The 26,500-nt window shown below is 35.4% G+C and overlaps 1 protein-coding gene across 9 annotated transcripts in view; it reads left to right on the forward strand.

Moving 5' to 3' along the window:
• The window catches only part of TCF12 (transcription factor 12), a 381,119-nt gene that overhangs the window by 172,835 nt on the left and 181,784 nt on the right, over nucleotides 1-26,500 (forward strand). For 7 of the 9 annotated variants that reach the window (XM_082648173.1, XM_082648177.1, XM_082648178.1 and 4 more), the window contains one exon: nucleotides 10,204-10,306. In XM_082648173.1, coding sequence (XP_082504299.1) covers nucleotides 10,204-10,306 — 103 coding nt within the window. Of the gene's footprint in view, nucleotides 1-10,203; nucleotides 10,307-18,700; nucleotides 18,769-26,500 lie in introns of those variants that run through there. The other 2 variants (XM_082648183.1, XM_082648181.1) reach the window with 2 other exon arrangements.

Here is a 26,500-nt window from a genome sequence, read left to right on the forward strand (position 1 = left end):
AATATTTATTGAGCAGTTTTATGTTCAGTCTTAATCTATTGACGTACAGTAGTAGAAGATAAAAGGTTTAAAATATGTAAAATCTAAGGTTCTTTTGCAACAGAACCCATTTTATCTTTCTTTTATCTAATTTGCCCTGGTTGCATATAGTGCGTGAACAGCATAGGGGAATTATGGTTTAAAAATGTGAGCTCTGTAAGACTTAATGAGGTACTTGTGGTGCAGAAGAAGAAATAATAGCGGCTAATATTATTTTTCTGTATACCAGGCCACATGACTTACAAGGTAATATAGGCTAGTTCTTCTCCAACTTTAGTTAGAGAATATGAATATGAATGAACCTCCTAAAGCTCTTCTCAAAATACATGTTCTGAATTTTTAGGTCTAGGACGCACTCAGACAAGTGTAAAGTCAGTATGTTTGTTTAGGAGTAAGCTAAACTAACAGGTTTCACCAATTTTGCCCACTCGCCTCTAGCAACCACCAGTCTATTCTCTGTGAGCTCCGGTTGTTTGTTTTAAGATTCCACATATCAGTGAAATCATTAGGTATTTGTCTTTCTCTGACTTACTTCACGTAGCATAATGCCCTCAAGGACCATCAATGTTGTTGAAAATGGCAAAATTTCCTTCCTTTTATATGGCTGAATAGTATTCCATTGTATATATATATGCATACATACACACCACATTTTCTTCATCCATACATCCCATCCATCCATCCATCCGTCCATCCATCCATGGACACTTAGGTTGCTTCCATGTCTTGGCTATTGTATATAATGCTGCAGTGAACATGGAGGTGCATGTATCTTTTCAAGTTAGTGTTTTCATTTCCTTCAGGTAAATACCCAGAAGTGGAATTGTAGGATCATATGTTAGTTTTATTTTTAATTTTTTTGAGGAACCTCCATACTGTTTTCCATAGTGGCTGCACCAGTTTACAATCCCATCACCAGTGCACAAGGGTTCCCTTTTCCCCACATCCTTGCCAACACTTGTTATTTCTTGTCTTCAACCATTGTAACAGGTGTGAGGTGATAACCTCATTGTGGGTTTGATTTGCATTTCCCCAATAATTAGTGATGTTGAGCACTTTTTCATGTCCCTGTTGGCCATCTGTATTCTTTCACATCCTCTGCCCATTTTTTAATAGATTGCTTGTGGGTTTGGGGTTTATTTTTATTTTTATTTTTTTACAGTTTAGCTGTATGAGTTCTTTATATGATATTAACCCCTTATCAGATATATGATGTGCCAATATTTGCTCCCACTTTATAGGTTGCCTTTTCATTTTGTTGACGGTTTCCTTTGCTTTGTGCAGAAGCTTTTTAGTTTGATATAGTTTCACCACTTGTTTATTTTTGCTTTTAGTGTCAAACCCCCAAAATTATCACCAAAACCAGTGTCAAGGAGCTTACCACCTATGCTTTCTTCTATGAGTTTTATAGTCTCAGGTCTTATGTTCAAGTCTTTAATCCATTTTGAGTTAGTTTTGTAATCTTTTAATAAACCTTTTATATGTGTAGTCAGGATGTTAGTTTAGGAATAAACTAAACTAACAGGTTTTCTTCAACATTTTATATATGCTGCACTACATTTTATAGTACAATTTTTAAGGTAGTTAAAAAATACAATTGTTATAAAATACAATCTCTAGTTTTTTATTATTATATACAGTAAACAAAATTGGTCTGCCAGATTACCTTAAACCATTGCCAAAAGCTTGTTCTCTTTGTTTACCTTTGTGTTGTTTGATAACAAACCATTCTTGGTCCAACATCAGTCCACAAACTGTACTTTGAGAAGGACTGACAGAGAGTATCATAAATTTATTAGAAAGGAAGGACGTGTTAAAGAATCCGTGAGTGATTTTAAGTTATGTGATTTAAAACATGTTCAGTATTGTTTTGTAAACACTCCTGCGAATTCTAATTAGAAGACAAAAGCATTAGTGAAGATTTTTAATCATGTGCAGTTCTAAAGTAACACGAGAAACACACTTTTTTTATCCTTTGCCTCATGACTTATTTTTCTCCTTTAGAAAATACATGGGATTTTTTTTTAAAAAACTATATATTAACATGACCTTTTAATATAGCTTTTGCAGCCAAATGTAAAGTCAGTATGTTTGTTTAGGAGTAAACTAAACTCACAGCAAGGTTTCCTCCAAGTTTTCTGTATAGTACACTGTATTTCATAGTATAATTTTTTAAGATAGGTAATTTTCTAACTGAGTTTACTTTTCACTATTTTAAATTCTTGTTCTAAATGGATCATCAGTTCCTGAACTGGAAGGAACTTATTAGCCTCTGTAAGTTTTGCCAGTTAATGGGAAGAAGGCAAAAATCTTTATATTAGAAACCATCAAAAAATATTATGTTTCTTGTCTGAATTTAGTGTCTAATTTTGGGGAGAACCAGATAATACTTGGGGTAAAATTTTTTTAAATTAAGTGTTGTTTTCCTGTGTTGTTCCAAACATCAGTCCTTCTGGTACTGCTTATCCATAACCTTACAAACTGAAGTTGCAGCATTATTATTGATTTACATTTTTATCCTTGAATTTTATATAGAAAATAGTTACAGTATAAATGGGTTAATAATTTTGAAATAAAATAATTTATTTTACTTCCTTTTGTACTTGTAGTAGAAGAATGTTTTTACTTTTTATGTATCATGTGTTAATGGATTTATGATTTTGATGTGGTCATTGCTGGAGAAATTAACATTGAAAATCTGTAAGGAGGATTGTAGATGAATTCCAAAGACATACTCTTCTTGTAAGTTTTTATTTAAACATAAAGAGAATATAGAATTGAACACTCTAGAAGATGGAGACCTATAATATAGAAAATGTCTGCCAGAATTAAGTCTGATTGCATCTAACAGATGACATTAGCAGTTACTTGGATAAATTTGTGAATATGGTTGGCTCAACTTAGAACTGAATCTGAGTGAACTTTTTTAGATGATCCTTTGGAATCTCATGTTTAAAAGTATTTTTCTGCACTTGTACTAAGCAGTATTTCATGTATCCATCATGTTTTCTGAGCATCCCTTCCACCTCTAAAAGATTTTGATTCTTCCTGTCCTCCCACCCATGGTAATTCAAGACTTGCTCTTCAGTCTGGGGTTATAGTAATTCTGCGAAACCACTTCTTAGTGTTCATAAATAAAAAGTTATCTATAGAGGTTGTTCATCCTCTCAAGAAAAACTTAAGCTCTTAGGTGTATACAGAGTTCTGTGCTGGTCTTTTTTGGAATGATAAAAAGGAATGAAACATTGTTGCCTTTTAGGACCTTGTGGATCTCCATGACAAAACCCAGATCTATCAAGAAAATTTATTATGTTTTAGCACCTGACCTATTTAAGGATAACAGAACCTTGACATATTGAATATTAAGTTGCTTTTTCATATGTAGACCTGATTCATTAATGCAGAGCATTGTTCATTTTTCATTCATTCATTAACAGATTTTACTAGTCACATACTATGTGCTTGTTAACATACTTGTCACTAGTGATAAGAGTAATGAGTGATATAGACACAGTCCCTGCTTTCAGGTAACAAACTATTGTGATTAGATCAACTCACTTGTCTTTTTCATAGGTGTATTTATTTATTTATTTATTTATTTATTTATTTATTTATTTATATTTTTGGCTGCGTTGGGTCTTCATTGCTGCGTGCAGGCTTTCTCTAGTTGCGGCAAGCCGGGGCTCCTCTTCATTGCGGTGCACGTACTTTTCATTGTGGTGGCTTCTCTTGTTGCGGAGCACAGGCTCTAGGCCCGCGGGCTTCAGTAGTTGTAGTACGTGGGCTCAGTAGTTGTGGCTCATGGGCTCTAGAGCGCAGGCTCAGTAGTTGTGGAGCACGGGCTTAGTTGCTCTGCCACATGTGGGATCTCCCCGGACCAGGTATCAAACCCGTGTCCCCTGCGTTGGCAGGCGGATTCTTACTTAACCACTGCGCCACCAGGGAAGTCCCTCATCGGTGTATTTAACTGAAAGAGACACTTTAAAGAATTTGTTTAAAAGCTATAACTTTATTTATCTAGACATTTATTTTGCTAATCTGTCATAGGTAAATAAAGAAATACAATAAGGACACTTTTTTTTCTCTTTTAAACTTCATTTGTTATTTCTACGTATTTTTATTTTCGTTTTACTTCTCTTTTAAGTGTGACCACTCATTTATATTAGGCCTCATTCAGAGCTTTCTGGCAGCTTGTGGCTATTGGCTGACTCTCTACTAGCTTTGACCACTTCGAAGCTATAGGACTTCACTATTTGGTGTGAAATCTGTGGCTCTTTGAATACCAAAAATCTGTGGTTGTTTGTTCAGTCCCGTTAGATAAGCTAGCGCCTTATTAACTTTCTTTCTGCTAGCTATTGGGTGTTCTATGGAAATATTAATTGAACCTTTATATCTGAAGCCCTGCAGCATTTTAAGGATTTAGCAGCTGAAACCTCCCATCCATCTGTCATTTGTTCTGAGGATTTGAGAAAAAGAGACACGGTGCCTGACTTTTCAGAATTTGTAAGACATAACAGTCTCTGAGATGATAGTAATGGCTAGGATATATTGTGTGCTTACTATTTGCCAGGTACTTTTCCAATTGCTACTACATACAATAACTCATTTAGTCCTTACAACAACCTGTGAGATAAATATTGTATTATTATTATTATCCCTGTTTTACAGATAAGGAAACTGAGGCAAGAAATGTTCCTTTGCTTCAAGTCACACAGCTAGTATGTGGCAAAGATGGAGTTCAGGCCTGCCAGTCTGGCTCCAAAAATTCCACATTTATCCACTATACTGTACTGTGCAATTATAATAGATAATTATGGTATAATTTAAATGGATAATTAAATAGGTAATTTCAGTAAGTGTGAGCAGTGACATGATGGAAATGCCTGCTGCTATGGGAGCTCAGAGTGAGTTCACCCAATTTGGTAGGGTCAGGGAAAGTGTTTCTGAGAAAGTAAATCTTTATTGAAAGAGCCTTTCTCCCCATCCCTTTTTAGCTATTGAAAAGAATTGTAAAGAATATTTTAAAATAGAATTAGACAGTGGTTTTCAAACAAAGAAATAGCCACATAGGTTAGAAAAAACATGTCTTTTCTCAACTTGGGAGCGTTCTCTGGTGATTACGCCATATTTATTGGTTGGGTGAAATAAATTTTTTAAAAGCTATTTGAAGAATTAGGCAACAAAAAAAGTTACTGTAATTTTGAGGAGACAAACAAGAGGAGAGCACTATTATGTAAATAATACTAGGTGCTTTTGTTTTGTTTTGTTTTTGATAGAACAAAAGATTGGATTGATAATGTGCAGTGTAAATTAGTTTTAAAATGGTAACAGCTTTGATTGATTAGAGTCTGTTGTCATATTGTAGCAAGGATTAAAGTTTCTAAATTCTGTACTGTAAAATGAACATAGAGAAAAGTATGAAATACATTTTATAGAAGATATTTCATAATATCAAAGCTTTTATGAAGTGTTATGTATTCATAGGTGGGAGTATTTAAGAATTGCAAATTAAATTGTCATTTAGATATTAAATATAGAATTGAACAGTTTTTGTAAACTGTGTATCAACTGATTTTATCAGTTATAAAATCACTGATAAAAAAAGCACTTTTGAGTACTTTCCATTTTTATTGTAAGACAAGAACAGTAATTTTTTAGGGTTATTTGGAAATACTTTTGTGCTTAGCAGCATACTTTGGCTAAAAAGCTACTATGATAGATGAATCTGATAGTATTGCTCTGTCCTTCATAATGTAGTGTTTATCATCTCTCATGTATGAAAATCTCATTTTTATTAGCAGCTATTTTCATGGTAAAACCATTTCCCAGAATTCAGGATCTTAATAAGGAGCTCCAGGGGATCAGGTTTGACTCCTTTTATTACCATGGTAATGCTTTATCAGTTTAAACTATGCACCATGATAGTTCTGTATTTAATGATCTCATTGGTTTACTTCCCTTTTTTTTAAAAAGCCAGCTGTACACTTTATTTTTTTTATTGTTTATTTTTATTTTTTTATTTTTGGCCATGCTGCATGCAGAATCTCAGTTCCCCGACCAGGGGTCAAACCTGTGCCCACTGCAGTGGAAGCTCGGAGTCCTAACTACTGGACCGTCAGGGAATTCCTGGTTTACTTTCTTTATATTCCAGAATTGAAATAGCATTCACTTATCAATACCGCTGAATGATCTCCTTGGGCTTCATTTTAACAATTGCTTGCTTGGCTTTTGTTCCTTTCTTGTTACTCCAACCCCTCCCTCAGGCCAATCACCTCCTGCTCATTTTCTCCTGCCATTTGATACTCTAGCTAGTCATTGCATTATTCTGCTTCCTTCCTTGCTCTTCTGTCAACTCCATTCTGCATTATGCCTTTTTGCCTTTCCGACTTATGGACATCTATGCTCTTTGCTTAACTTAACTGTATGTGGTACTTAAGGGGTCTGCTGTTTAAACTCTGGTTTAGCCAACCCATTTCTTTCATTCAGGCTCTATTTGACATCTGTCTTCTACTTAAAACTAAATGGATGAATACTTACCTGCATATATAAAAACATTTTGTTATTCTAATTGCTTTAGATTGTTTGTTAACGGTGGTATTTCTCCCTAATTTATACTTACCTGATACTTCTGGTGTTTTAATGTGGTTCTGGTTGGGGGGAAGCGGAGAACTCAGCTATCACCTATGTAGACTTGAGTTTTTCATTTCCATATATGAAAAAGATTTTTATTTCCAGATTGTCTAGGTTCTTGCTGCTAGAAGTGTGGTGCATGGGCCAGTAGCATCACCATCACCTGTTGGTTAGAAATGCAGAGTCTTAGGCCCCACTCAAGACCTTATGCTTCTTAATCTGAATTTTAACAAAATCTCTAGTCAATGGATATGAACACTGAAGGTTGCAAAACACTGTTGTGTAGGTATCATCTCGCTAGTTGACACAATTAACATGCTGACTGATAAATACCTGTGTACTTTTCTGAGCTGATCTTATTTAAATGTTTATAAATTATTTTGTAACTATTCATCCTGGTCCATCAAAAGTTATATTCTGGGTGGGTATCACTTCTATTATGAGGAAGCAGTGATAAGAATAATCTCAAACAATAGCCAGTCCCAGTTTTTTAAGTGAGGTTTTGTCACACATTAGATCTGAAACTATGACAAACTTTGTTTGTTTGTTTGGCTGCGTCGGGTCTTAGTTGTGGCATGCAGGATCTTCGTTGCGGCGTGCAGGATCTTTCGTGGTGGCGTGAGGGCTCTTCCTTGTGGTGTGCAGGCTTCTCTGTAGTTGTGGTGCATGGGCTCTCTAGTTGTATCACGTGGGCTCCACAGCGCACAGCCTCAGTAGTTGTGGCACGTGGGCTCAGTAGTTACGGTGAGGGCTTAGTTGTCGCGCGGCATGTGGGATCTTAGTTCCCTGAGCAGAGATCGAACCCATGCCACCTGCATTGGAAGGCGGATTCTTAACCACTGGACCACCAGGGAAGTCCCTGAAACTATGACAAACATTTTTGAGTCCAGTTTCATTGTTCCATCCTCCAGCATCAGTTTGCATCTGTGGATGAAGAACTGTTCCTCTCTTATCTTTTAGGCTGTGGCTTTTCAAAAGAATTTTGTGCACTTTGAGGTGTGGGAAAAAATACTCAAATTTCTATTTAATTTTTATCTTACATGAACGAAATTATGACTTACTGAAATTTGTTATATTGGTTAATAGTATATGTATATAATTTACGAGTAAATAGATATGGAGGGCCCATATTCAAATCTTGCTTGTATGTGATGACACAGGTTTATAGATTCCTCTGTGGTACAATATGACAATCCCAGATTTTATTATTGGACTAGGAAATAATCTTGTAGTAAATTCTATACTGTACATTGCTGTATGTGGTTGCAAATGGATAAGAGATAGTACTTACTATTATTTGTGTATGGTTCATAGAAAAATAATTCTGTTTTCTGAGCACATATTAATAGGGGCTTAGAGATAGATCTTCTCTGTGCTTACTGTGATATATGTTATATGTGAAGTTAATTCACTGTGTGTGTACAGTTATTTGATGATACCCTGAAACTTAGATTTATTTGTATTATTATTTATATTATTATATAATATTTATATCATTTATTTATATACTTGCGCTTTAGGAAATAGTTTAAAATGTTTTTAATGTTTTTATTTTCATAGTCATGAAAGAAAAAAGTTCTTATTGCACTTTAAGGAGGAAGAGAATTGAGAACATGCAAAATTAATCTTTTATTATCCTTTAACATTCAAATAAAGTGTGAACAACATGGCTGACCTACAAATGCATTTATGTTTGCATTTTTCAAGAGCAATACTGTTGTTTAATAATGATAAACAATATTTCAGTGAGGTTTTTTTGTAGGTTTCAACGTCTTCTTTTGACTCTATGCCTAAGAATGGCAGTGGGAGGGAGTGGCAGAGAGAAACACCCAGATGAATGTGAGATAGTAGGATGTCACTTAGCACCTCAAGGGTGTTCAATTTTAAGCAACAGAGGTAAACTCCAAGGAGTGACTTTAGCTGGGAGCCATTCTATTTTGTATATAGCTCTTGCTGCGTGTGGCTGTGACAGACAGGACTATGGTTGTGGTTACCAGAGGACACCCTTGTGGTCATAACCAAGTTGTGTCACCAAGATTCTTCTTGAGTGTCTGTCACATGTGTATCAGTGATTCTAAAAGTAGATAAAAATGAAACAAAGATTCATTTGGGAGTTAGCACTCCCAGCAGATTAGTTTTAAAACAGAACAGCAGAAGGTGTTGTGACATGCATCCCCAAGCAATTGTAATGATTTGACAGTTATTTAGCCCTCAATTCCTAGCCCTTTGGTTGAACTGACAGCATGCCTGCAAAGATAGTGAGGCCTGTTTCAGCCCCATTAATGTCTTCTTGAATGTTAGCCTGCAGTCTGGGTAATGATAAATGTTCGCTGATGGATGATTTTATAGTCCCAGAGGATTCTGGGTGGTTTCTGTAAGCCAGGGCAGTCAGTTTTTGTCTTGTTTGGGCCTCTTGTAAGGTTTTCTGATCTTTACTAAAATCGTTTTAAGTTGGCAAAAGGCTGGGTACCACCTCAGTTTTAATTAACTAGGGGTTCAAAGCCTTGTTTAGAAACTCTATGATTTTGGAGGTGATGCTGTATTTAGCATGTATAAGAGTCTGAGAACCAGAACAGCTTTTATCCACTGAGCTTTTTGTAACACTTATTGTATTTGTGAACTTTCATGTCTTTTAGGCTCCTTCACTTTTTTTTTTGCGGTACGCGGGCCTCTCTCCGCTGTGGCCTCTCCCATTGCGGAGCACAGGCTCCAGACGCGCAGGCTCAGCGGCCATGGCTCACTGGCCCAGCCACTCCGTGGCATGTGGGATCCTCCCGGAGCAGGGCACGAACCCGCGTCCCTTGCCTCGGCAGGCGGACTCTCAACCACTGCGCCACCAGGGAAGCCCGGCTCCTTCACTTTTAAAAAACATGTTTTAAGTTATAAGGATAAATTTAATAACAGCTATTGTGAAATAATAACATTAGCTTTATTGTTTTCATGGTGTTTGCAATTTCATTTTTTAGATTCTTAAGAATTTAAATTAACTATCTTTGTGTTTTCTTTTTTACATGGCTCAGTTTCTGTAGAAGTATATCTCGTTATACTAGTATTAAAAGGAGTATAAGCAGATCTTCTTTTGCTAAATATTTGTTTGCCGTTTAGGAAAGGATTCATTTCTAGTATATTGATTGTCGATTTTTTAAAATATTTTAAGTAAATCTTATAATTGCCCAACCCTTTATTGATAGGGTATGGAGGCAGAGAAAGGAGGATACAGATAAACATTTTCCTAATTTATTGTAACTCAGAAATATATTTTCTTAGTTCATCCTTTTAGAACTTTACTTTTGTCTGTAAAGAAATTGTAGGGCTAATTTTTTTTTTAATCTATAAAGAAATTTTTTGACTTTAATATCTTAAAAGGAATAAAAGCAGCACTTCTGTTTAGTTTTTCAAGTAATGAACCAGAAACTTGGTTAGGAATGACCATTTGTAAGTCTGTATATTAATTAGATGAGTGTCATTATGCTCAATTAGCATGACTGCCAAATAATTTCTTTAATACTCCGGTCTTTTTTTTTTTTTCTCTAGGGTTTTACAGACAGCCCTCATTACAGTGATCACTTGAATGACAGTCGATTAGGGGCCCATGAAGGCTTGTCCCCAACACCTTTCATGAACTCAAATCTAATGGGTAAGTTGGTAATTTCTCTGCAAGTAGTCTTCACAGAGCCTCTTTGGTCAGAGACATTTTTTATCTCCTTGTCCAGGATGGACACCTAAGTATGTAGAAGAAAGTTTCTAAGTTTCTAGGGGCATCTGGGCTTTCTTTGTTCAGCTAAGTTTGAGGGCCAAGCGTTCAGAAATGTGGTTCCTTCTATTAGAGCATTATTGTCATTGCTATCAAAAAGGAAGCAGCAGTGTTTTATCTGTTAGTTTTGGCAGTGTCTGTGCCATCAAGCATTATGTTTTCTGCTTTCTGGGCAGGGAAGCATTTCAGAGACATTTGTTTGTAATTTACTATTTGTCTTAACAGTTGTATATATGTGGTAATTAAAAATATGACAGCAGTGATTTTAGGCAAATTTTACTCATTTTGGGCAGTATTTCTTTTGACACTGTTTGATCAAAACATAATAATATATTTAAGTGTTGCAGCATTTGTTTTAAGCACTTGGGTTCTTATTGGGGATTTAAAAATTTTTCTTCTGCTGTAGTAAAGTTGTACTTTGAACGACATTACCTACCACCTAAACCTGATTATTATTTTTGGCAAAACCTTTAAGGTTAGCCATTCTCTATATCTCCCCCTACTCACTGCAAACCAGCCCTCCCTTCCTCTCTCCCCCTGCCCTCTCACTTTCTCATATCAAAGTTTATAGCTATTCAATCTGAAATGATAAGCCCCCAATTTTTTCCCCCCAGTTTGGATGCCACTCTTTTATTAAGCGAGAATTTTACCTTTTTGCAGAACCTGATTCAAAAGAATCTGTTTTATGACATTATTTTTCCTTCTTGTTTATGCTGGGGCTGAGCACATTACAAAAGCTTTATTTAATCTGTCTTACTGGTTGTCAGTGGCGTCATGTTAATATGGAAGGTTTGTGTAATTGACATTGATTTCATTACTTTACTTCTTAAGGACATGACCTATATTGTGATCTTAGAATTGTCCTTTTAAGAGACAGCCATGCTAATCTAAGTGGATTACCCAAATCCAAAATCCTGGTGGTCTGCAGTTTCTTTATAAATGGTTTTGTTTAGCACAGTCCTTATTTCCCTTACCCTCCGTAAAGTATTGAGGAGATAGATTCTGATATTTCAGTGTGGATTTTGCCTAAGGCAGTTACCACTTTGAAGCCAGAATCATTGAGTATGACACAAGAGTAAAAATAAAACTTGTGTTTAAAATGACAATTTGTTTCAACATAAATGAAAGTGAAAATGAAAATCCTGGTATTAAATATATTATCATTCCAGGTAAAAATCAGAATTAAATATAGAACAAAATAATTATCCTTGCATTTGGCCAGGGAAAACTTTGTAATCTATCTTCTAAATTTTCTGTCAAGCTTACTATCAAAGTAAAGTAGATGTGACACTCCAGATGGTTTCCTTTTGTAGTATAACTTTTCCCCAAGTAGCGTTTAATTTATGGTAAATATGGTAGAGCAAACTATAGTCAGTGTTTTTGTAATTTCAGATTGAACTAAGCTTTCTTAATTAAAGATATAACTGAATTGTGAAAAATCAGAAATTGCCCTTTTTTATATTTATGTTCTTACCTTTATTAGCTTACAGAGATGACTCTTAAGTTCAGTAGAATTACATCATTAGTGCAGCTTTGAGCCAAGGTGACTGTTAAAATTGTGGGGTAAGTGTGGGAAATAAATGAATTCTAAAAAGTATGCATGTCAGTCACTTGCTCTGAGTAGTTGTTGACTAAAAATATTTCTGTAATTCAGTTTGAGGTAACATTTTCTTAGTTGGAGCAATTATGAACATGTGCTTGTTAGTTTCTTCAGTTTACAGATAATTATTAGAATACTTTCAGTAATCACCCATACCGTATGTATAAAATCAGCATCTAAAATAAGTCTTGAAATAAAAAACTCAGGTTTATAAACAGATTGATCCCTTCACAGTACAAATGAGAAAAATCTGCATTCATCTGAACTACATTGTACAGTTAACCAGGTGCAGCTGTACATTTTCATTGTATGTTTTAACTACCTAATCTTAAAAATGTTAATTTACCTATAAGAAAGGGGAAAATGACCCTGAAGAAGATTAGGCAGATATTGTTCAAAAGGATTTCACTGGTTTTGGGAATATCTGATTTACTACACTTCCTTCCTTTTATTTTCAGTACACATGATCAAATGAGATATCTAACAGTTGAGTCTAAGCAATCTGCAAAATCTAAAAAGCTTTTGGAAATGAATATCCTTTAAATTGTGGAGCACCTCCATACAGCAACAGGCAGTCCCACTTGATGTGACTTGACGTAATTGAACTGTTAGATACCCCCAAATATGGGTTTATAGCACTCAGTAGAGTTACGGTGGATAGATTAACTTTGTTAGCCATTTGATAATTTAGGGGAGTTTTCAGGCTAAAAACCTGCATTGTTAAAGCAGACCTGAGATGTGCATGGCAGTATTAGCAAGCATTTGGAACTATTGATACCTAGTTGTCATAATAGGTAAAAACTTTAGAGTGATTCTGTGAATGATGAGTGCTCAGAAACAGTTAAAGCTAACTGGAAAGCTGTAACATGTTTCATCATTGCTGTCAACATATAAAAACACCATCTAAGGGGGGGTGGAATTGTGTGTCTAGGGAATGTTGTTATTTTTCGTATTGTGTTCAGCAATAAGCATATTTGCCTAAAGAAATAGTGGATTGTAGAGTGCTACTATCTTTCATGATGGAGCTCTCAAATACTTTAATGATTTTGTACATTGCAAAAATGAGAAATTTTATCTAACAAGGGTTGATAATGATTCAGTAATGAACAGTTTGCCACAGAAACATGCACTTCTGTATTCATTTAGATATTTTGAAGTGTTTTACATGGGAAGTAAAACTGATGTTGAAACAGTGTTTCTTTTTAATGAATTCCAGAATTATCCTGTTGATTTGTCAATATGGAAAAGGGTGTTTTTCTTATGTTTCAAGTGAAATAAGTACATCCTTTTGGCACATCACTAAGTAATTAGCATCAAACAGTTCTGTACTCTACTATAGTAAAACTGCAAAGCTTTGACAATAGCAGTAAATTGCAGTAGTATCACCAAAGAGTCTTATTTATTTCTGTCCTCTTCCAGCTTTGGTCCATTTCTCCACCCTTGGGCCCTTCATTAATTTCAGTAATATTTGCTTTCCTTTACCTGTTGTTGATTAGATGTATTTTCGGTGATGGTAGGAGTAGTTTATTAATTGGACATAAAGGCAAGTTATTTTATAGAATTGCCTCCCTTTGATTCCCAAGTTATTGTGGAATAAACTACTCTATCTACTCCTCCATGTCTATCAAAGCTTTACTTATTTTAGGTGGTGTGTGCATGTATTGTCAATGGGAAACTTAAGATAGTACCTTCAATTTTCCTTTTTTCTGAGACCTTCATTTGTGTTCCTTTCTGAGACCTATGTTGCCTCTAGAGATGTTTTGCTAGTATTGTATCTTTTAAAAACTGGAAGCAACATGTGGTGATATAGGAAAAAATACAGGGCTGAGAGTTACAGAGGTCTGGATTTTAATCCAGATCCTGAAAAATAACCTTCACCTTTCAGATAAGGTATTGCTGTATAGTCTCAAAGGTCTTCTGTAGCTCTAGAATTTTATAATTCTATAATCTCATGTAATATCTTTTATTCAGCCCTGGAAAAGGCTGCAACTAGAGTTGTAATTGATATTTTGCAAATGATAAAGGTACATAATGATAAGGTACAAAAAAATTGTGTTTTTTCTTGAGGTCACAGAGTCAATAAGCGGCAAAACTGAATGTAGAGCCCATGTATTCTGACTCCCAGTGTTCTTCCACTAGGCACGTTAGACATGTAAGGTACTGGTTCTTTCTACATGATGCCTTCAGGGTTGCACTAGCTGAGCATTTTCCGAAACTATACGTATGGAGACACTGCTTTTGAGAGGTGACTATGAAAAAGAGTTCCATAGGGACATAACTTTGGAAAGCATTATATATCACATGCCCCCTCTTAGAGATTGAGATTGTACTTTGGGGTATTAAAGGGATTGTACTTTGGGAAAATAAGGCGGGGAGCTTATTTAATTATGTTTAGCCCATCACATTCCAGAATCAGATGATGCACAGAAGCCTTTTTGTAAAAAAGCATCATTAGCCTATGGGAAACTAGTTTTCTATGGAGCACACACTGGGACATGTTTGTAGGTTGTGTTAAGGGAAAAATAAAAGATAAAATATGAGAGTTCTTTGAAATGTAAAGTAGCACAAGGTTAATAATACTGCTGGGTATACTTTTATAAGTCATTTTAGGCATCTTAGCTAATTTAACAGATTGGGTCCAGTTGTTGCATTGTTAAACCTCTGTTTTGTAAGTATTTGACTTATAAACAAACCAACAGTCCTTCCATTGTTGTTAGAGTCTGTTTGCTCAGCCCTGCCCTTCTTTACCTGACCGAGTTTAAAGGGCCCCCCTCTGTTAGCAGCTACTGCATTTTATTTTCATCTCATTGTGGATTAAATAAGTTTCTCTGGGCTTGTCTGGGAATTTAAACCCAAGTACACTGTTTTCCTATATATTCAGTATTTCAAACAACCAAATTTCAAAGAAAACTCTTGTGTACTTGATTCTGCCTACACTATACTTTATGATTACTCCAGAAATCTCCTAGAGTTACAAAAAAGTGTAGAATCACCATTTTCAGGATATCAAAACGTAATAGAACCCTGCCTTCAAAAAGATCTCTAACTTTGACGTACAGAAATTCTTTCGATAGATGAGATAATGAAAATGATTATAATTGTGCTTAGGGGAAACAGTATAGCTTACTGTCTGGTTTGACAGTATTTCATAAGGATTAGGCCTTCATACGTTGTCCAGTGTTTTATTAACCCCAAGTCTCAACGAAGGATGAGTTATTATTCATTGATCTACGTTCTCTGATCTTTAGATGCTTACAAACACAAAATGTTGGGACTGGAAAAAACTTGAGTGAACCAGACCTAGTTATTGAAGAAACCAAAACCAAGAAAAATGAAATGAGTCGTTAATTAGGAAACAGGGATCTAACCCTCTTGATTCTAACTTAGCTCACAGCCCCCTTCTACTGCACTGCTTTTTTTTTTTTTTCTTTTTACCTCAACCATTTGTTCATTTGCTCCTTTTTCTACATTACAGCTTTTATATATTTTTCTTCCTCTTGCTACTGCTTAGACTCTTCATTAACCAGTCTGAATTATTGAACACCTTTTTCTTTCTCCTTCGTGTGTACCCATCCATCTCTTTATTCTGCCCTAACTGTGTGAAAATATCTTATAAATAACAGAAATTAACTTAAACTGTGTTCAACAAAAAGTGGTATTTATTGACTTATTATCCCAAATGACTAGGAGTAGATTGATTTTAGGCATGGTGGATCCAGGGGTTCAGTCACTGTCATCTGATCCCCCTCTTTCCCCTTGAAAGTGTTAAGAGAATGATATAAAACTGGAGAGGCAAATTGGACAGAGAGGAGATTTGAAAAGTGGGAAAGGGTAGAGTGCGGTGTTCTTGTCTCTTGCTGTCTACTTCCAGGTCCTACCTCCAGTCTTTCCAAATTGTTTTACATTGTCCTTTCTGGCTACCATATTACAGGTTACCTTATTCCTTAGTGGTTTGGGATGTTTTCTTTCAATGCATATATACATTTTATTTGTAATACTCTGTTCCTGACAACATCATTTCTTTCCATGTCCCTACCCTGCCTCCTCAGCCTGAAAAGCAGCCTCTTTTCATAGTTAAAATGACTTGATAGCCGTTCTTTCTGAAACCTATCCAGAAAGCCAGAGATGAGCTAATGGTTTCTTTTCTACCCAGTCTGGGAGAGACCAAACTAGTACCTCACTTTGAAAGAGGTTCCAGAGTTTCAGGTGTACTCCTGTATAGACTCAGGTCCCTTTTATCTAAGAATAATTAGTCCTGGTGTGAATTATTTAAGAGAATTAAATAATTGCTTCAAAGAGATGTCAAGATTTTGGAAGATAGAGGGAAAAAATGTTTGGGGCTTTATTTTGAAAACTAAAGCTAAAATTAGAAAGTAATATTAACAAAACCATAAAATCTACTAGATTTTAAATAAACAAAGAATTGATTAATTGTTGAATTTTTTGGTGTATTTTTTTCTTCAGAAAATTGTATGGCATTATAGAAATGTCTTTTATTTCACATTTGAACCTTGTTGATTTTCTCTTCAGTTATTAACTGACTCTAATTCAGTTAGGTCCTAATCTGTCAATGGCTTTTGTGTTTGGTTAAATGACTCTTTAACATAAGTTTAAAGGACTTTGTGAAATTTTTAGTCTCTTGCATGATATTCAACTCTCAGTGAATTTCTTTTGTATTTGCTTTGTATTATGGGTTATTTAGCAAAAGATTGACCAACAATGCCATTGACTCAGACCTGAGGTAGGCACACTATCTGTGAGCGATATTTCACTGGTATTTGTTTCTAAGTTATCTGGTCATTAGTGAATATTTTCATCAGGCCACAACATTGGCTTAACTCTGCAGTCTTGCAAAGTGGTATCTCCAGGGACTTATGTAAGGAGGATCACCTTTATTTTTATTTATTTACCCAGTCCATTTGTTCATCATCATTCATGTGTTTATGCTCTGTGGTCAACAGTAATCTTTACTGATCTGCAGAGTTTTATAGTGGGTCAGTGGCACAGATCTGATATGTGGTTCTTCCTTGAATCTTCCCATTGTTTGTGTCTGATTCTCACCAAGTGAACATGAACTCTGAGGATATTCTGAGTTCTCTTTTTGGTAGGGTGGATGACAGGGGCTGTGGCTGCTTGGTTACTAGAGAACAAAAGAATGATTTTTTTCATTAAGGAATTTCTGTAAACCTGACAGTTTTCCTTGATGTGTATAATCTCAGAACCACACCATGGCACACAGTTGAGAATTTGGGACATATTTTGATTAGGAAAAGTCCTAGAGCAGCATTATCAGACCGTGTCTTTGATGTGGTAATATTTCAGATTCACTGCTTATGGTTATAATAATGTCTTTATCATTTACTATAGGTTTTCTGAGCATTTTGTTAAAAATAAATGCTATTTACATATTAACTAAAATTCTCATAGAATATTTTCACTGGAATGGATCTTAGAGGTCATCTAGCTTAGAGATTCTCAATTGGGAGTGTTGAAAAATACATGATTGTCATAAGGACTGGGAGTAGGGAGAGGTGTGACTGGTACTCCTTTTACCTTGAAAACTCTGGAACCTCTTTTAAAGTGAAGACTCAGTACTAGGTTGGTTAGTGGTCACAATGTTTATGCAAGCTTTAATTAGCCACAAAATAAAAGTGAATTTTTTAAGAATTTGAAAGCATATCTTGAAATTGCTTTGGTTTAAATTATAGAAATGTTATTGTTTGAAGGTATTCATGGTAGTTACCATTCAGTTGTATAGTCTTTGTACTATGTGGCTGTTATTTAATAAGCCTTACATTTTAAGTAAAAACTGTTGCTTAATTTGAGTGTCAATCCACTATTTTTATAATCACCTCACATCTCAGCTTATTCCTTTTTTTGTTATAAAATTCAGCCTTTGTTTTTCATAGCTCACATTTTCTATGACTTCCAGGTTGGGTTTGTTTTGGTGGTGTTTTTTGGAATTTAAGGTTTTTAAGAATAGTAGAATTTGCTGTTCTACCTGTATTGTGGGGCTTTCTCATATGTATGGCTATGTTTTTATGTAATACTGTTCTCTTGAAAAATATTTTTGGTTATTGGCATATGCATGGTGTAGTGTGGTGAAGTATGTAACAGTCATTCTTAAATTACTTACTTGTTTTTCACTTTGAGAATACCTCTGGGGGCTTGTCAGACTCCTCAGATTGTATGAAATTTCTAGGGAGTCACAATTAAATGAGAGTAGAGTTCAAGGCCACTTCGGCTTGCTGAAAATTAAATCAATTCATTTTATTTATAATTATAAATTTTATTAATTTATATTACATTTTTTTCTATACTGATCCCTGAGATCAGGGGTTAGCAAACCTTTTTGCAAAAAGCTGGATAGTAAATAGTTTAGAGTTTGCAGCCCAGAAGGCAAAATCAGTGATAGTATGTGTAGGTACTTATATAACCATTTAAAAATGTAAAAAACTATTCTTAGCTCATGGGCTATAAAAATAACAGTTGGTGGCCTGGATTTGCTCTACAGGCTGTAGTTGGCCAATCTTGTTCTAGATAATTTACAATAAAAAAAACTTTAAATGGTAGCAATATCAATTTTTTGATTAGGTAATAAATCATATATGTGAAATTCTGTGGAGTGTACCAGGGTTGTTTTGTGTTTCTGTTTTTTTTAATATCCAGACGTGGTGATTGGTGGTTGTGGTGGTGGTGAATTATTTCTAAAATTTCCAGGGCTTCATTGCCTCTGTACAGAATGGTAAGTTACTTACTAGGTGAGTTGTTTTCCTGTTGTTTTGTCTTCAAGTGTGGTACTGATAGTTGCTTTTTTAGGCAAATGTCAGATTTTCTTCATCTGAAATCCTGTTATTCCCTTAGTTTTCTATAATCTGGAATTTTTAAAATATCTACTTCGCAAAATAGTAATGTAAAACCGTAACTGTAGTGAATTGAACCTACCACATTAGGAGAGGAAAAGGTGAAAATTAGGCAGTTTGGTGGCAATGTGGCAGTGTGGCTGCTTTTCAGAGAGAAATCTTCAGAGAATAACTGTGGAGAAGAGTGTATAGAGAGAACCTGTGAAGAGAGGATAATGTGAGAATGGCACGATCATCAGAAAAGTACTGTTGATTTATTAAGAGTCTGCACTCCCAAGTGGGGGATATCCCCAAAAATGTGTGCAATAAAAATATTATAACATTTTCTAGCTTGTATCTGAACATTTTTGATAAGATAAATGTAAATTATGGATTTTTGTTGCAGTTTATAGAGTATATAATTAAATTTTTTCATGTACAGGGCTTAATGATTTGTGTTTGAGATTTCTGATTTGATATGCTATTCGTCTTCAATTTAAGGCTCTCTTTTACCTGGAAGATTTAAGAAAATGTAGTGCTATACTTATGTGATAATTTTTATAAATATCTTCTTAGGTTTACATGAAATGAAATATGCTTGCACCAAAGAATTCCCATCTACTTTTTATTTTCCTTTCATACAGGTTAATCGTTTCAAGGAAATTAAATTATGCAGTCCTTCAGTGACAGCATTAAGGGCAAAGCAGTTTTACTCCTGGTGTGTGAGTGTGTGTGTGCATGCACTCATACACACTTGTATGTTTAGACAAGATAGGAGCACATTAAATATAAGCTTTTGTTTTAATTCATTTTACAGTAAGATTTCAAACATGCGTCTTCTAAAAAAAGTTCGTAAGTATTATCTTTAGGTGTTTTACAAAGTTAGTAGAAAGCATCTTCAAGTACTGGCATAGTAGCAGGTGTCTGTTTGTAATTTACTTTTCCCTAGAGATATTGGAGGGATATACGTATGTATGCACTCATAATTTGCATGTTGTTATATGTATCCTCTGTATCTGTTTATATCTTTAAAAAAAATCTGTCCCTGATTCCTTTGGTCAAACTTGCTGCACTGGACAGTTTTAGGACATTGCAGTACATCTGAACTTCCCAACTCTTTTCTTCATAGAATGTGCTTTTAACTTTCCAATTTACGATGATCACTTAGAAGGAAAGCAGTGCCCCAAATATACTTATGAAGATGACACCCATTAAAAAAATACATTGTGGCTCTGTGTAACTCTGCCAGTGAGGAATTTAACCTAAGGATGTAAAGGAAAATATACATTGGGAATGTAAAATGGTATAGGCATTCTAGAAGACACTTTGGCCGTTCATTATATAACTAAAATGCAGTTACCATACAACTCAGCAGTTGTACTCATTTATCCCAGAGAAATGAAAACTTACGTTTACACAAAAACTTGAACACAAATGTTCATAGCACCTTTATTCATAATAGCCCATACTGGAAACAATCCAAATGTCTCTCACTGGGTAAATGGTGAAACTGTGGTATATTCATACCATGAAATACTATGTAGCAATAAAAAAGAATGAACTATAACCAATGCAATGATTTAGATTGATGTTGAGTAAATTAGGCTGAATGAAAAAAAGCCACTCTCAAAAGATTACATACTGTGTGATTCCATTTATATACTACTCTTGAAATGGCAAAATTATAGAATTGAGAACAAATTGTTGGTTGCCAGAGGGTAAGGAGACAGGAGGATGTGGTTATAAAGAACAACAGGACAAATCCTCGTTCTGTATCGTGATTATGGTGGTGGATACGGGAACCTGCATGTTTAATGAAAGTGTATAGGACCAACACCACGTGTGCACACAGATTTTTTAAAAACTGAGGAAATCTGAATAAGATCAGTGGATTGTAGCAATGTTTATATCCTGGTTGTGATATTATAAGATGAAGGAAATTATGTAAAGAGTTCTCAGGATCTCTCCATTATTTCTTACAGCTGCATGTAAATCTATAGTTACCTCAAAAGAAAAGTTTTAATTAAAAAGTATATACAAATAGATGACTGAACACACAAATTAATTGAAGGAAATAAAAAATTATAGGAAAGTAGGTTAGGAAATACAGGAGGAAGAGAAGGGTCAAGGATGTGCAGAGATTATTTTTCTAGAAACATTTATAATGGAAATTTAGACCAAAATAGTCACCCTTGTGGCCTATTAAATCACTGAAAATCCATGTATTTCTTTTTTTTTTTTTTTTTTTTTTTGCGGTACATGGGCCTCTCACTGTTGCGGTGTCTCCCGTCACGGAGCACAGGCTCCGGACGCGCAGGCTCAGCGGCCATGGCTCACGGGCCCAGCCGCTCTGCGGCATGTGGGATCGTCCCGGACTGGGGCAGGAACCCGTGTCCACTGCATTGGCAGGCGGACTCTCAACCACTGCGCCACCAGCGAAGCCCCAAAATCCATGTATTTCTAAGGCTGGAATGTCTCTTGAACTTTTCTTTTTAGGAAACTGTACAACTATTAACAAGTAAGAAGAAGAATTTTTTCATCAACATTTGTCCTTCACTTTGTGTGCACAGCATTATTGTACCTTTGGGCAATAGGGAGTGGGAAACATCAAAGACCAAAAGCCTTATGTGTGTTCTTGAGGACATAAACAACTTGGGAATATTTAGAAAGCAAGATAATCTGTATTTCAGAATTGAGAATTTACATGGAAAAGTATTAGCAAGAGGGCTTGGGGTGAGGGAAAGGTAGTAGGAAGCATGTCAGAGAAAAATATTAGAAGGTCCTAAAGTTAATTTTTTCATGATAAATTTTGCCTAGAGCTGATCCTTGACACCTTTCTTTCCCTGGGAGGCAAAGTAGAAAGATACAACAACGGATTTTGACTGGGCCTGTTCTCCCTTTTACTTGACTGAGAAATGAGGTTTGAGGATTAAGTTGACTGCCATTTATAATCTCAATTAGATGTGAAAAACTCTCTCCTCTCCTCTAAAATGCTAATCCTACTTAGGAAACTCTTCTGTAGTTTTCAGTTTTTCACCAGTCACAGGAAGCTGGCTCCCCTGGAAGAGTTTGAGAATCTAGGTGAGGCTATTCTGGTGATCCCTGGGGTTAGGTATTTTAGACAAACAACACCTTGGAGTTCTGGCTTAGAGTCTCTTGAGGTAAATGTGGGGGAGAACTGTGGAGGGTTCTTGGAACTGGAGTTGAGAAAAACATCAGTAGGCTAATTCATAACTTCCCCTTGGATTTTTAAGGATTCTACCTAATTTGTCAAATTGTTTTCTAAGCTTTTAGAGAAGTCTTGTTTTAAATATGTGTACAAAGAGCCAATAATAAATTTTCCAAAACTTGGTTCTGTGTTGTCAAAAAATTTGTGTCATTTGTGAAAAACAGAGGCTATAATTCTGAATCTTTTAAAATCATAATAAAATATCATGCACTGTAAATTAAGGTTTTTAGAAATACTTTAAAAATGATTATTATTAGAAATGTGGATGAGTCCTTGGGGGCAGACTTTTTTGTATATGTAAAAGCTGAAGTAAAAACAAACTACCCCTTACTTAAAAAGAGGTTTAAGATAAAGTGGCTAAATCTCAGATTTCCCTTTTTACTTCAGTGTGTCAGTTAATCTGGCTATGGGGTATATTTATCTAGTGTGAAGCCCACTGATGCATGCAAAGCTGAGCAGAGTACAATTTTTCCCAGTGGGTCTTCTTTCTCTGGGCATTTGTAGCTGTGCTTCAGTGTGCAGGGTCAGCTGGGGAAAGCTAGAAGGGCTAAGATGTCAGCTATTGTAAAGGTACTAAGATCCTATCTTAGGAAGGGAATGGGACATCTGATTTTTTAAAATATATATTTCTTATTTCCTTTGAAGCAGTTAGTTGGAAGTATGCACAGTGGTGATAATTATTAATATTGTAAACAGGACAATATTAAATTCTGTACTATTTAAAGAATAATTCTGTAATTATTTTTAGTTAGCCTAGGCTTTTCTATAAGAATATTGGAATTTTTCTATCTCTTGTCTTAACATCAAATAGTTTAATTTATATTTAGTTAATTTGAACCTATGGCCTAGGTTAACTATTAACTAATTAAACCAGCTTAGATTATTTGCCATAACCTATTTGTCATATATAGTGTTTTAGGTTGTTTTGAGATGAATATTGAATACTACTGTATATTACAGTAAATAGAAATTGTCAAAGGTAGCTTAACTTGCTCTCTTCATAAAAATATTAAAGTTATGAGATTTATTTAATGTCATTAAATGCTCTTATTTAAATCACTTACATGTTATTGTAAATCACAGTTGTACTTAAATCAACTATTAGGAATCCCAAATCAAAGCAAATGCACATGTAAGGTATCTAGAAAGCATTACTTTGTGAAGAAGCATAATTAGAGAAGGTATAATGACCATCAAGCTGCATAAATCGATTAAGTAATATTTTAATTCAAGATTCAAATGGTCCTGATATTTGTAATGAGAACATATGGAGATAATTTAGTGTCACAGGAAACCTGACTGAGGAAATTTGGAAGAAGTAAAAATCGTTCCTAAATTGCCCAGCAAATTGTAAAGATGTAGCTTTCTCACCATGCATACTCATGGTAGCATAACAATGTATAGTATATCTGATTAGTGTCATAATGGATTGCCTTGAAAGATAATGGTTCTGAGGGTCAGTAAAGCACACGGTAGGAAAGATTTAGTTAACGTGATCAATCTGGGTCCAGAAAAACCCAAGACTTTGTGTTCATCTGATTACTTAGACTTTATTTTACAGAATTCTGTTTTAAAACATTTAAGTGTACTATAGTCAGGGGAAAGTATCATGCTTTTGCCTTTAAAAGCACTGGCAGAATAGAGTAGCATCACAAATAGCATGAAACTATAAGATGCTGAATCTTCTTGCCCGTGTTAACAGCCTCTGATCTAATGTGTACGACATTCTTGCTTTTAAAACAGAATCTAAACAAATGCTTATGCACTTGAGAAACTGGAGTCATTTTTCTATAGTGCCCATTACTTATTTCCTCTCTCTATGACTAGGCTCTTGGGAATTTGGTTGAAAGTTTATTTGTTTTTAATTGGGAAAAATGAGACTTTTGAATACAAGAAAGAAAAAAAATGCAAGAGTAGTAATATAGTCTGCTGCCTTCTTTCCAGTTCCACAGATCCTTTAATTTGAGAGGCTCAGTCTGTGTTTATAGGCTATTTGGGCTGGGCGTAGATAGAATGAATGCATTGGCTGTGGAAAGCTAAAAACGGACTTGATTCATCTCGTATAAATGAGGAAACTGAGATGTTAAAATTAAGGTACTTGGAAGCCTCACCCAACATTTATTGAGTTGTTAAGTAAAAAGAAAAAAAGAAAAAAAAAAGAGTTGATTGTGATAGTAGGAGATTCAGATTGCGGTGTGTGGGTTACTGGGCTAAAATTGTGAACAGAAATGTAGAGTTTCAGTGAATGAAAAACACATTAATATCCTGTCCCAGATGCAGTATGTTTAGTGTTAGTCCCATGTGTAGGGTCTTAAGATGAAGGCATATTTGAATGTCCTCCCTTTTCTGGCTTGTTCTGATCCTGTTCTACTTTTTTTTTTTTTTTTTTTTTTTAAAGATGGAGCTCACCTGTGACAGAGCTGGCTAGGCCTGAATTCATTTGCTTCTGGTTGGCTTCTTAGTGGAATGTCTTGTTATTTCTCTCTGGGCAGAGGCATGGAACAGCTGAATCCCAGGGAGTTTCAGGCCAAACTCTGTGAAATCATAGTACCTACAGCTTTTCTTAGGGTTTTGTTGCAGGCATAAAAAAGAAATTTTGGATTCACTAGGCGGGTAGTGGCACTTGCTTATCCTTCCTAATACCTAAAGAGAGAGAGAGCTAATTCAAACTGAGACCCTTGGTATACTCTGATTGAGTGAAGATGACTCAGAGAGGCTTCATTAGCAGACCTTGATAAGATTTCATAGTTTGCCTGCGTGGCACAGAGGAATTGGTAGGTTTGATTTATGTGTCTTGAAAAGAATAAACACTTTGTAAATGGGGAGAGGGCCAAAACAGAGGATTTACCAAAAGTTGCATATGAATAATGGGCTAACCCCTCTACTTCTTTTAGATACCATAAAGAAAGCACTAAAACCCTTAAGGATGATCACAGGAATATTTCTGGAGTGTATATACTTTCCATAATGTGATTTAGAAGGAAGGGAAATCCTCTGCTCCTCATCAAATCTTGGGAAGGTGGAAATGAGAGTTGCACTGGGAATTTTTCAGTTCCAAAGCATGAACCTTCTCGCAGCTGAGGGTTCTAGCTCCCTAGATTTGAGCAGGAAGTCCTAGGTCTTAGGACCATCCTCCACGCCAGACTGGCCATGTGACCTGATTTCACTTGAATTTTTAGTGATCTGACACCATAGGGCAAAGGAGCCAAGCTTTAGGTAGCTTTTTCAGGGACAAGCCCTGGGTTAACTGTGCCCTGAAGGTGGATAACTATTTTGGCAGATTACTTGGAGGTAGGAAGTAATTCGCTTGGAATGCCCTCAGCTCTCCACTAACTGTGAGTGATTGTGCATGGCCAAACTTCAACTTGATCTCAGTGGCTGTTCAGATACCGAGGAGCTGCAGTAGGGCAGCTTAGATTGCTGTCTTTTGGAGTGTAGTAGTTGAGGTTCCATCCTTTCAGTAAGGCCTAGGTGGCTTTGATTTTCTGTGGAAAACCAATAGGCAGGCAGTTCATTTTTATGAAATTGGTTTGGTATAGCACAAATTGTAATAGTTCTTCCCATAAGAGTTTTAATATACCACGTGTATCTTCATATTTTATTGAGTGCCTTCTATATGTTAAACACTATGCTTATGAGTATGGGAACCAAGATGAAAAAGACAACATTATCTGCCAAAGAACTATTCTGGACTCAGACTTTGTATTTAATAAACTTATGATGTGTATAAAATACAATATTGTCTGGACATTAAGTTCTAGATCATTCTGTAGGAACATAGTTCATTTGATTTAATTGGGAAAAGAAAAATAAAATTCAACTCATTTACTTAAATATAATTTTCACTTTGAATACTTTTTTAAATCTTTAATTATGAATTTCACTTTTTCATGACAAGAAGCTATCATAGATCTGTCTACATCATTGTCCTTTTTATACTACCTACAAGATCTATTTTGAAAATACTCAGAACATGGTGGACATTGGCTTACGTTGGGAGAAGCTGTGACTAGTAGAAATGACTTAAAGGAGCAAGTCTGTAGGCAAATTCTTAGGAAAGGCTGTTCCATCTATTTTTGCCTAAATTTTAACTCAGTGCCTTATATTCTACTAGCAATTGATTTGGGTTAATAAGCATAATCTTTCAGAATGTTAATGTGTTATTCAAACTTAGTCAAGTTGGATTGCTTAATTCCTAGCAGACAAGTTTTAATTGAGAGAAAAGGGAATTCAGTCATTTTGGAGTGTGATATACCGTGGATGACAAATCACTGAAGGGATCTATAGTAAAGCGTTGAGTACTCTGGGCACCAGCAGAGCAGGGGGATGCTAGGTAATAGGAGAGGATTATATAGTGAAATGTAAGAAGAAAAAGTTATACTTTTCCCACCTGTACTCAGAAAAGA

This window comes from Grampus griseus (assembly GCF_964374135.1).
Source record: "Grampus griseus genome assembly, chromosome: 2".
Taxonomy (NCBI): Eukaryota; Metazoa; Chordata; class Mammalia; order Artiodactyla; family Delphinidae; genus Grampus; species Grampus griseus.